The sequence below is a fragment of the Arvicola amphibius genome, chromosome 3, assembly GCF_903992535.2.
Source record: "Arvicola amphibius chromosome 3, mArvAmp1.2, whole genome shotgun sequence".
Taxonomy (NCBI): domain Eukaryota; kingdom Metazoa; phylum Chordata; class Mammalia; order Rodentia; family Cricetidae; genus Arvicola; species Arvicola amphibius.
The window spans coordinates 127,766,353-127,779,292 of NC_052049.1; the positions used below are offsets into that span (position 1 = coordinate 127,766,353).

General features: G+C 36.3%; 1 protein-coding gene across 1 annotated transcript in view; it reads right to left on the minus strand.

Moving 5' to 3' along the window:
* Positions 1 to 12,940, minus strand: part of Arih1 (ariadne RBR E3 ubiquitin protein ligase 1) — a 96,154-nt gene that overhangs the window by 37,810 nt on the left and 45,404 nt on the right. Inside the window, exons 4-5 of the mRNA XM_038321609.2 lie at positions 3,843 to 3,935; positions 3,374 to 3,429 (exon numbers count right to left, since the gene is read on the minus strand). Coding sequence (XP_038177537.1) covers positions 3,374 to 3,429; positions 3,843 to 3,935 — 149 coding nt within the window. The remainder of the gene's footprint in view (positions 1 to 3,373; positions 3,430 to 3,842; positions 3,936 to 12,940) is intronic.

Consider the following 12,940-nt stretch of genomic DNA (forward strand, 5'->3'; position numbering starts at 1 on the left):
AAGTCCTCAAATTTTAAGACAAACATTAACCTCTGAATCCAGAGTTCAAAGAGCTGTACACAGAACAAACACAAACAGAACCAAATCTAGACAAATCAGAGTCAAATGTCTGTAAGTCAAAGACAAAATTGTTAAAGCACCAATTATAGGGAAAAAAATAATAGCTAAGTAATCAGAAACAATAGGGGGCAAAAACAAACAACAAAAACAATGTAATAAAATATCTAAGTGCAAAGGAAGACCAAAGAATACATGAATACATGCATTTTAAAAGTTTGTTTATTCTCCCTTTGGTATTATATTCCTGTAACTTCAGATATTATCGAAATTCTTTCATCTTTACCCAATCTGAAATACTAAAAACAACAAAAGGAAACAACAACAACAAAAAACCCCAAAACCTTTTAAGTTGGAGCATCTAATTTTGATTTACACTTACATGAATTTTGTATTATTTAAATTATTTTTATTATAATCTGCTTGCTTATTCTATAGAAGTATCATTTTTGCTGACTCTTTTGGGAGTATGCATCATTTATGTTATATGCATGCAGGTCAGAGAATAACCTTATGTGCTATATTACTCCAGTGACATTAATTTTGGATTTGAGACGACCTCTTGGGCATTGGGATTGATTACAAGTACACGTAACCATGCTTGACGTTTTCCCTTTCTCCAAATGTGGGTTACAGAGATCAAACTCGAGACCTCAAGCTTGCACGGCAGACACTGTAACAACATCACCTCCCCACAACTGGAATACCATCTGCTTAACCATCCCATGATTTCAAGGAAACAAGGCACAATGGTTTTCTTAGATATTTGCCCATTTTCTATCTAGTCCTCACCCAAATAGTACTTTAATTACTATTATATAAAACATATGAAAATAAGCTCAGAGGAAAAAGTTCCCCAACTCTGATCCTGAATTTCCAACACACTTAGTTTCAGTGTGTACATGTTGAAAGATAACACTTACAACTTAAGTGATAAGATAATCAACAACTTGTTAAGTTTAACTGGCAATGACATCAACGGGCTTAAATTGATTTCTTTAATTAAAAAGATGTTCTAATACATAAGATGACTAGAATATCTAGATATCAAATATCCAGTTCAGTATGAAATCTACTGGGCGATAACTGACAGCTCATCTCCCTGAACTACCGTAATTCCCCACCTTTTACTCATAACTCACTGTCATGCTAGTAAAATTGTTTTGTAGTAAGGAAACCTAATGATCTGTTTTCACTGTTATTCTTGTTTATAATTCTGGAAAAGTAATGTCACCAGTGACCTCTTGATAACATTCTCTACTCCTTTGGTTTCTCTATTTTTCATTCAAAGCATCATTTAAGTCTAAGTGTCTGACTACAACTTATGTGCTCTCTTTTCAAACTGGAGACTGCATTCTACTATGTAGCATAAACTGGCCTCAGTCTCTTGAGTGTACCATGCATGGCTACTACTCTTCTTTCAACTAAAAGTTCAAGCCTCTACGACTTCAGTATTTTTCTTTTTTTCTTCCTAGACTTCCTCCAGGAGCGATGGTTTCCTCTCTTGTTACCTTAACTGTTATTTACCTCCTTAATGGATTTCAAACTTTAAAAGTTCCTAATACATCAAACTGAAAATCCACACAATTTGCTTTGTTTCTAAATTCTGTTGTTCCCACTGAAATATTGACTCCTAAATCTTTAACCTACAGTATAAATAATCTTGTAAACAAATCTCATTACCCATTATTTCCCCATTCTAAAGCATTCTCCACTACATCAAAGTTGCACATCATATTACTGCAGTCTTGACTAGTATCTGTGACAAAAACGATGATGAACTATTGAACTCTTTCCATCCACATCACTAATTAAACCCTCCCCCTTTGATCTAGCCACTGCAAAATACCTGAGAAAAGCTCATCAATATTTAAAACCTGACATTTTTTATTTAATCGATATTACCCAGCATTTCTACACAGAGAAACCCAGTCTTGAAAAATAATAATGATGATGGTGGTGATGGTGGTGGTGGTGGTGGTGGTGGAGGAGGAGGAGGAGGAGGAAACAGCAGCATGCTGGGATGTGTGTTACACGCACACACAAAATTTTCCTTTAAGTTGTGCTGATTGGGTTAATTTAGAATTAATAAGTTAAAATTACTCATTAAAACACACTGCTGTCGTTTTATTTTATTACTTTTTAATCACAGATAAATTTTATGGATCATTTAAAACCTCCATCTGCTTGGCACCCTGGAATGATAACTTGAGGGCACAAGGACCGTGGCTCAGGAACTAAGCAGCTTAGTTCTAGAAATACACTAGTTCTTCTTCCAAATTTCTGTTTTCCATTCAAACAGAATATCTGTACAAGAGAACAATTAGTTTACAGATTCCAGGTGCAGTGTCTTTGAAATTAGAAGCGGTATTTTAGCAGACACCACTATATCCCCAAGCAGTACAGTGAGTGGCTAATAACGTCTGGCACAGCCTTCTGTTTCTTTAAGGCAGTCCTCTGTGGGGTTTAAGTGTTGGAGATCCTTAAAGGCTGCCAGACTCAGCTGCATCATAAGCTGAGTGTGGCAGTTTGAATGTAACTGGCCCCCAATAAGCTCTAGTAGGAGGTGTGTTCAAGTAGAGATAGCCTTGCTGGAAGATGTATGTCAGTGTGTAGGTGGGCTTAGAGGTCTCTTTTGCTCAAGCTTCCCTAGGTGAGACTGTCAATTGACTTTTTGTTGCCTACAAGATGTAGAAATCTCAGTTACAGCTAGCTACAGCAACATGTCTGTCTGTACTCTGCCATGTCCCACTATGATGATAATGCTGTGGTTACAGTGTGGCTTCACAGCCATAAGAACCCTGACTACACACGGAGTTTCTTCTTTGAAAACATTATGTATCTGCAAGGAGTCTTATCTGTTAGTGATCCTCTCTTTTTAATTCAACACACAAATTTCCATAGTAAGTCACATTTCTTTTTATTATTTTCCATTTTGTTTTGTTTTGGGGAGGTACTGGAAATCAAAGCCCAGAGCTCATATAGGCTGGGCAACTCACTGAGCAGCACTCCCAGCCTTCAGCTCTCTCCGATTCTCTGTCTTAACCTCTTTCCCACAAAACATCAATTAACACATATATTATCCCATCATATAATTTTTAAATTTACCTAAATTTAGCAACCACATAATCCCAAATTTATCGTTAATAGTGACTCTTAAGCACATTGCAAGTATCTTTTTGTATTACAAAGGAATAAGTGTGGAAAATAAAGCCTCTTCAGAATTTAAATAATTAACTTTCTGGAAGGTACTCAATCAAAGGTAATTGGCTTAACCCATAAAACGAAACATGCAGACCCTAAAATAAATACTTACATAACTGTGTTGTCATCCACTAAGATATCACAACCATGAGCAGGACACGAAATAGTCTGGAAAAGATCAAAATTTAAACCTTCTTCATTGAACAATATTTATAGGACGCCAGGCAGTTTGCTAGGTTCTGATAATACTTTCCAGTTTGCAGGATCTCAATCCTTTCCCTTTGCATTACAGGAAAGATATTTTTAAATGGAACTATCCTTGTAAGCAATTGTTTGTTTTTTCTTCAAAAAACAAAACAAAACAAAACCCAAATAGTTACAAGCAAAATACAAAGTTCTCTATCAGGGCTGATGAATACTGGAACCACATTATCTAGATTAGACTGTTAAATGGAAAGTCTTTTTTTTTTCCCCCTTAAACCCGTTTTAATCTAGAAAAATGTTTAATCCCAAAATTTTTACCTGGCTATAGTTATCCAACAACCTAAACAAGTAAATTTTGTAAGTGAAAATCAAATTACCTGTCCCATGCCTTCCTCCATTATTTTGGTAGTTAAATATTCACTCCAGCACTGCATACAAAACTTATGTCCACATTCAAGGCCAGTAAAATACTGTAACAAAAACAAAACATGATCTTTAACAAAAATTTCATTAAAAGAAAGTTAAACTAACTACACAGTGTCTCAGAGCTTTATTATCTCATAATTCTCATAGTAGTTAAAATGTCCATTTGACAAAAGCAAACAGGTCCTAAAATTTAACTTCTATATGATAAAATCTAGACAAGTGAATACTTTAAACAGTCTACCTGATTAATAGGAAATACATGTCATTGATACAAATTTTACAAAGGTAGACATGTTTGAATTAAATATATGAATATATGATAAGCGCATCATTAAGCACAAAAAATTTCGATTTCATGAGCTACTATGGAGATTAAGTCTAACCACAATGAGACACTATGTCACTCACTAAAAGAGCTATAATTAAAGAGAGATATTAACAATATACTGTTTCGTAAGAATGTGAAAGGATACCACAACTCTGGAAAACAACAAGCAACAATTACTTCACAACATTAATGCAGCTATTATAACTTCTCTCCTGGTTACTTTTCTAGTGTAGTGACAAGGCAACATATAAAAGAATGTTTAATTTGGGGCTCCAAGTCTACAGTCCATGACCAACATGGCAGAAAGCATGGCAGCAGGCAGGCATGTATCTGATCCACAAACACAAGACAGAAAACAGCTGAGTGGAAATGGCATAGGTTTTCTGAAACCCCAAAACCAAACCAAGTGACACACTTCTGACAATGCCAAATCCTTAATCCTTCACAAACAGCCACCAACTAGGGGTCAAACATTCAGATATATGAATCTATGGTGCCCAGTCTAATATAAAACACTGCATGACCCAGCCAGTATATTCTCGGAAATTAAAACACACATCCTTATAAAAATTTATGCACAGTATTTACATTAGCACTATGCATAATAGCCAAAATACAGAAACTCAGATATTCATCAACAAACAGATGAGGAACAGCTATATAAAGGCATATTTAGTCACAAAAAGGAATAGAGTTCTGATAGATACTATAACATGAATGAACCCAGAAAACATGCTAAATGAAAACAGCCAATGACAAAAGGACTCATACAGTTTCTATTTAGATAAAAGGTACAGAACAATAAATCCTTACAAAATGTTTGTCGTGGGCTTTATACCTTTGGTGAAAGGAGGGATGACTACCAAAAAAAATTATAGGGAATTATAATAATACTTAAAATTTAAAAATTATGAAGGTCATACAAGGATAAAAATATAGCAAAATCTACATTTAATGGTGTGTAAGGATACAAAAGCACTAGCTCTAAAATGGTATTTTTAAAGGTTTCTGTTTTCTTCTCCTTTCATTTCCCCCCTTTCTTTTTGGTTTTCCAAAACAGGGTTTCTCTATGTAGCTGTCCTGGAACTCAGTATGTAGACCAAGCTGAGCTTGAATTCAGATCTGCCTGCCTTCCTCCCAAGTGCTGGCATGCACAGCTTTAAATGTTTTGCAAATAAATACAGGACTTCATGGAATTACAAAGAATGTAAAAATTAAATTCTGTAGTAAACTGAGAAATTTATTGTGAAGCAGGTATAGTAGCATATGTCCATAATCTAGAACTTAATGGTAAAGACAGGAGGAACAAGAGTTCAGTACCAGCTGAACATGGTGGTGCCTTTAATCTCAGGGAAGCAGATGAAGGTGGATCTCTGTGAATTTGAAGCCAGTCTGGTCTACCGAGCAAGTTCAGCTAGGTATACACTGAAAAACCTTGTTTCAAAAAAGAGCATTGACTATATGGAATATAACCCAGTGCTCAAACACTTGCCTACAAATCTGAGACCCTAAAATTATTTACCATAACTATAAAATAAACAAGTAATGAAGATAATAGTAAGCCTGTATGTACATGCCTACAGTTCCAGCAAAATGAGGCTCAGAGCAAGAGAAAGGAAGAGATTTGGACAGCACGATTCACAAAGAACAAAGGAAAACTAATAATAGATTTTGTTCTAACTTAGAGGTGATGGCTGAACAATGTATAGTGTATTTTAAGATTCAAAACTCAAACAAAAATTTTAAAATTTTTAAAATTTTAGGTTCAGTGGCAGTTTTTGTCTAATTTTTCTGATGTCCTAGGTTAGATTCTCTAGCACTGCCAAATAAATACATAAAACATCAACACAGAAAAGCAAATTTACAATATTTATGACTAAAATAATTTTAATTAAAACAGTTCATAAGCTTTTGAAACAACACATTTAAAAAACACATTGTAAAAACAGTCAAAGAAGTTTAGAAATAAAATCAATGTCACCTGCATAAACCAATTTTAGACAGAATGGTCACACCACTTTTACAATTCCTTTAGCTGTGGTATAAAGGAGTTTGCAAATCTTTCTTAGGGACCACCATTCACCATTTTTTGTCTTTTTCGGGTGCAGGGCCTTAGCATGCTGGTACCTACCTTCTCGAAATAATAAACGCTCTTGCTGATTGCAAAAAATAAATAAAATCAATTACCTCATTTTCCACGTTAAGCTGGTAAAGCTGTGTTAACATGGATGTGAGAATTTTTAAGCAATGCTATGAGCAGGTATGACAGGCAGCATGTGCCTGTACTCTCAGAGGTTTGGGGGGACTGAGACAAACAAGGGGTCTGGGCGACTCTATCAGGTGCCTGTACTTAGCAGCAGCAGTGGAGTGGCACCTGTGGGCAGTCACTGAGCAGCACCTTGAAATACTATCACTGTTTAAAAGACAACAAATTCTTTTGAGTGATTATGTAGAAATATTAATCGCCTTGTTTATGCCCCATTCCATTTCCTTTATCAGAAATGGCTGTTGCTTTTATTTCTGAAGTGTATTTGCAGAGACATTCTAACAAACACATACAGTATGAGAACCTTATGCTTTCCTTGGTACTTCATTACTTTTGTTCGTTTGGGTTTCTGCTGGGGATCCATAACTGTACAAACATTTATCCATTCCTTGTTCTTTACATAGTTCTATTATTTTTAATTATGTGGATATGTGAGGGGGTGTGTGTAGGTGGCCAAGGAGAGCATGAGTTACAGCTAGCCAGTGTAGGTGCTGGGAACTGAAGTTCAGTTCTGCAAGAGGAAGAAGTAAGTGTTCTGGTCCCATGGTTTACCTCCTTTTAAAGCACAAACTGTTCATTCACTATTAATGGACACAAAAGATTTTTCCTACCACTGTTACACTGACTGTAATATACTTTGTAACCATGTGACTTCTTAAGAGGGATACATAGAAGATGACAGGTGTACAAGTACAATTTAAAATTTATTATTAGGTACTTTTATAAGAACTGGTAGCAGTTCTGACTGAGCAGTAGTATAAAGTTTCTCATACACATGTCAGAGCTTTCACCAATCTAACATAAAAAACAAAGTAAATGATTTGGTCTTTAAAATATATTTTTGCACATTCTTTGAGGTTTTTGTTTTTTGAGGCATAGTTTCTCTGTGTATCCCTGGCTGTCCTTAAATCAGATATCCACTTGCCTCTGCCTCCCAGAGTGCTGGGATTAAAGGTATCCCTCATCACACCTGACTGTTCTTTGAGAATTATTTACAATATTTACCTTCATTCCTCCCCTAACTCCTCCCAGATCCACACCTCCTCCAAATAATTTTAATTTCATTTGTAAACATAAAGAGTGAAGTTTCAACTTTGCAAGGGTGTGTGTGTGTGTGTGTGTGTGTGTGTGTGTGTGTGTGTGTTTACCATGTCCAATCCAGTCAATTTCTTTTCCTCGGCATTTTCTTAACATAATTTGCTAATTTCTAACGGGGCTGTCCTATATACGGCTCTCTTGTGCACACCATTTTCTTCACAGCTTACTAATTTCTCACGCCATATAGCATACAACCAAGCACACCCAATGACTTTCAGGACCTTTTTTTACTATAGTTGGTCTTTATAATTGTGGAAAATACTTTTTCGATTCGGAGTGTTCATATTTGTGTTGCCATGAAAACACTTTACTATACATGGTAAAAGCCATCAGTCTTCAATGTAAGCAAATTTGAGTGTTTCCACCTCCATATTCTGCAGAATCTGCCTTCTCTGCAATTCTTTCTCCTAAAGTACACCCTTCTCAGCTATTGTCTATTTTTGCACCTGGCAGTTTAATCCTCACTCTGTCCCTAACACAATCTATTCCTTTTAAACATTTTATCCAACTACTATTATATCGTGCCAAATATTCAAGTCATTCTTTTAGCACTCTTAATAGCTAACAATTTCGTTCACATAGTTCTTATCTAATTAATTTATTCCTAGCTCATCTTAGTCTTTCTTCTAAGTGATAATTTTAAAACTTTGGTATTTGCTAATTAGCTATTGGCTAAAATATGCTTTATGTAATTGATGCTCATGGTATTATATGCAAAGAATTAGAGGACCAAAAATTCTACATATATAGCCTGCCGACTATTATTTTTTAAGTGCACAGAAGTAGTCATGTAAAGAAGTATAGCCCAATCCTGAAATTAATTTTATAGGCAGAATGACAAGTACACAGTATGCCAACTTTGAAGGTGTAATAATCTCATTACTTTCCCCATCACCACAAAAAGATATGGCACTAGCTTGCTACCAGATCACAAGAATTTCTGTAAATCATTCTTCTATTCAATCAAGAACCATTAAGGCTAAGGGATTAAGAGACATAATACTTAATAAATTATTATTGGAAGCCATAATGGTATCTATTGCATTATCTAGTCTGTAAGCAGAGAATATTTATTTATTTGTTTGTTTGTTTGATTGTTTGTTTATTGTGCAACATTTTGCCTCCATGTATACCCCCACACCAGCGGAGAGCGCCAGATCTCATTACAGATGATTGTGAGCCACCATGTGGTTGCTGGGAATTGAACTCAGGACCTCTGGAAGAGCAGTCAGTGCTCTTAACCACTGAGCCATCTCTCCAGCCCCAGCAGAGAATATTTTACGAAATGATATATTAACTAGGTACACATAACAAACATGAGATGTAGTGTATGCCTATAGACTTGGAAGGCTAATTAAGAAGACCATGAGATAAAAGCCGATTAGAGTAAATTTCTGGATAGCCTTAGAATATAGCAAAACCCTGTATCTAAGTAAAAATAAGCCACTATGGCTAAAGATAGTTCAAAACCTAGCCTGTGGTCTGAATATACACATTCACTGTACTAAAGAAAAGTGTGTTACTACAACCATATTCTTCCATCTGGTCCGACATATTTTCCTCTCATCTCTAACGTATTTGCTTTTAACTACCTCATATCCAGTTCTTTTAATTTCTTTGTCCTTACTTAACTCATAAAACTTGACTATTCATTAAACTTACCTTCATTTATGCTGTAAATAAATCCAAACAAGAGTATTAATAACTTACAGAGTATCACCTGTAACAGAAATGATCGTAAAAAATCTAAAGAGAAAGAGAGTAGTTTGGGTGTGGTGGTACACACCTTTAATCCCAACGCTTGGGAGGCAGAGATAGATTGACCTCTGTGACTTCAAGGTGTGGTAGCACACACCTTTAATCCCAATGCCTGGGAGGCAGAGACAGGAGGATCTCTGAGTTCAAGGACAGCCTGGTCTACTGAGTTAATCCAGGACAAAGATATACAGCGAACCTGTCTCAAAAAGTAAAAGTAAAAAAATAGAGATTAAGTAAAGCCACATAAAGATGGAAAATACGGAGAGAATCTTGATACTGTATGCTATTATGCTCTTTTTGAACTGTTTGAATGCTGAGGAAGGAGCAACAGCTGCTAAAAAGATATTTCCTTTGTACCCTGTCTCGAAAAACCAAAAAAAAAAAAAAATTGTTTATAAATGCTGCTGAACTAATCCAAAATAGATATTTTGAAAATACCTTGACTTCAAAATTTGGATCTAAGGTTATGATGCTTTGGGAAAGTTCTTTTATTTTCAGAGGATGAGACACTGTGGATTGCTTCTATCCCAATATGGTATGATAGACCACGCCCTTCTGAAAGGTTGCTGTGAACACCCTCAAAAAAATTACTTCACTCAACTGCTGACTGAAATGAACCTGGCACACAGGTTGCACCATAAAAGACCTGATTAACAGTATCCCCATACAGCAGGAAGAAGTTTGGAGAGATAACTACGTCCATATTCCCAAATATTGTTTATAAGAGTTCTTTTACATTTAAAGGGGGATATGATATAGATATTAATAATTTGCATTGATATGGATTTTGCTTTAGTGATTTAAATTTAAGGTCAATTTTGTTATATGTATTTCTGATCTTGATTATGGTATTGTGATTGTGTAGTTCATTTTAAAAATGTAATGTATAATTAGGAAATATAGGTTGTTAATGAATAATTGATAATAGTCAAGCTTATAGTCATGTTAGATTTTCTAGATATATAGAGATATATTTTAGTTAGATAGGCAACTTTCAAAGACTACAGAATATGTCATTTAATGTTTTAATAACTTAGGGCTTTTCATGACACTGAGACACATCTGCTCCTGGCAGCACCAGCTACTTCAAGAGGAAGATGGGCATCGAAGAGGTTCCATATTGAGTTTGATAGCCATTTGGGCAAGAAACTGCTCTTGCCTGGACTGATGCATAAACTGGATACAAAGAACCCACAGAGAGAGGACTGCTGAACTTGCCTAAAGGTGAGATGATCCTTCGGGGTTCCTGATTCATGAAAGAGTTTGCGAGACGTTCTGCAGGACACAGCAGAAAGTGACTGAACTGTCTTTGAAATTTGCTGCTTCATGGAAATGTCTGCTGGATACTATGGGCCTGTAGGCTGAAGATGGATGCCCCAACGGTACAGAGGAACTTTGGGTGACTGTACAGGCAGCGAGTTGTCTCTGTCATTTCTAGAGTTTAATTTTAATTCCTAACATTTTATTTTACATACATAGCAAATAACACTCAAAAAAATTGGAGGGGGATAGACCTAAAATTCATTATGTAAATAAGGCTGCCTTCAAACTCAGAGATCTGCCTGCCTCTGCCTTCTAAACACAAGGAGTGATGTGCCACCACATCCAGATAACAGCAGATTTCTAGGGAAATCATGGTATTGGGAAGGGTAAACCATGATCTTACTATATAGCATATTAAAAAAAAAAACCCTATCTGTCCTCCATCAGAAATTGTCAATATAATCTCAAAAATTAAAGTCATTTGTTTATTTAAAAAAAAAAAAAACCAGAAAGGCCGGGGGGGGGGGGGGATGGGGGTGGTGGTGCACGCCTTTAATCCCAGCACTCGGGAGGCAGAGGCAGGCGGATCTCAGAGTTCCAGACTACCCTGGTATACAGCGCTAATTCTAAGACAGCCAAGGCTGTTACATAGTAAAACCCTATCTCAAAAAACTAAATACATAAATAAATCGAGGCCAGCCTGGTCTACAAGAGCTAGTTCCAGGACAGGCTCTAGAAACTACAGGGAAACCCTGTCTCGAAAACAAAAACAAAACAGAATAAAAAGAAATCCATCAGTTCTCACAAGAGTTTAATTGGATGGTGGAAAAGGAAAATAGAATAGAGAGATGGATAAGAGCTTAAGAGAACATTCGTTCCCAAGTACCCATGTCAAGCAACTCACAATTGCCTGCAACTACAGTTCTAGGGATCTGACACACCTCTCTGGCCTCTGTAAACACTGCACTGATGTGCACAACCTGCTCCACCCATATACATAATTAAAAACAAACTGGGCAGTGGTGGTGGTGGTGCACACCTTTAGCCCCAGCACTTGGGAGGCAGAGGCAGGCGAATCTCAGAGTTCCAGACCACCCTGGTATACAGTGCTAATTCTAAGACAGCCAAGGCTGTTACATAGTAAAACCCTATCTCAAAAAACTAAATACATAAATAAATCTACAACTTATTTCAAAAGGAGGAGCAGACCTAGACCAGATTTTTTCAAGCAATGTTGGTGCTTAATGCCAGAAGCATCAAAATTCTAAATGGACGATTCAACATGGCAATGGGACTCTATTTAACAATTTTCCAGCCACTACACCCCTGCCCCTACAGGTTTTCTTTGTATAGAACTAGCTGTCAGGGACACAGGATGGCCTTGAACTCAAACTCTCTGCCTCCCAAGTGCTTGGATTAAAGGCGTGAACCACCACCACCCAGCTATATCTTGATTCTTAAATATTAAAACATGTTACATTTCTAGTAAAATGACAGATAAAAGGCCAAGTGTGGTGGAATATGCCTACAGTCACAGCATTTGAGGGTCACAGGATCTTCACCTACATTTGAAGCTGTTTTAACTCAAAATAAGCAAGCATAGTCAAGATTAAAAAATTCCTGAGTTAGGTGCCAACAAAGTAGTGCTGTTGAGAACTGACCCAGTGCTCTATCCTAAATCTTAGTAAATTCAAAGTGAGACCCGCTCTCCCAAAGTAAGCTTTCAGAAACATTTATTTAGGTCAGGTGTGTTAATGTGTGCCTCTAACCTTGGTACACAGGAAACTGAACAGGAAGATCATGAGTTTAAGGTCAACCTGAGACACGGAGTAAGACCTTTCTCTAAAAATGAAAACAACAAATTCTTCAGAACACACGCCTTTATTCATGTGACAGTGTATAATAGTAAAACTGCTTTCTAGAAAGATAAGGTACTGAACATTTGTATGAATAAGAGGAAATTGCAAATGTCTGACAGAGAGTCCAAATAAACATGCTTCTTAAGAGAGAAATCTCTCAACACATTAATAAGGTTCCATGAAGGTTTCTGGTGACACTGTTAAAACTGAACAAAAGCAATTATCTGTGTATACTAATCTAGAAATGATAAGAAAGTAACTGTGTTAGATAGTTCATAACATTAGCTGTTTCCACTCTTTAAACTAACCACACAACTTAAAATAACTCTCCGAGGTCACCTTTAACCCCCTAACTTCAGGTTCTTAAGTCTTTAGCACTCTTCTTACCTTCCTTTAGTTTCTATTTTCTTCTTTATTTTCCTGACTTTTTTTTTAATCACACCCTCAGTTATCAATTCCTATGGATGTGCTAGATCC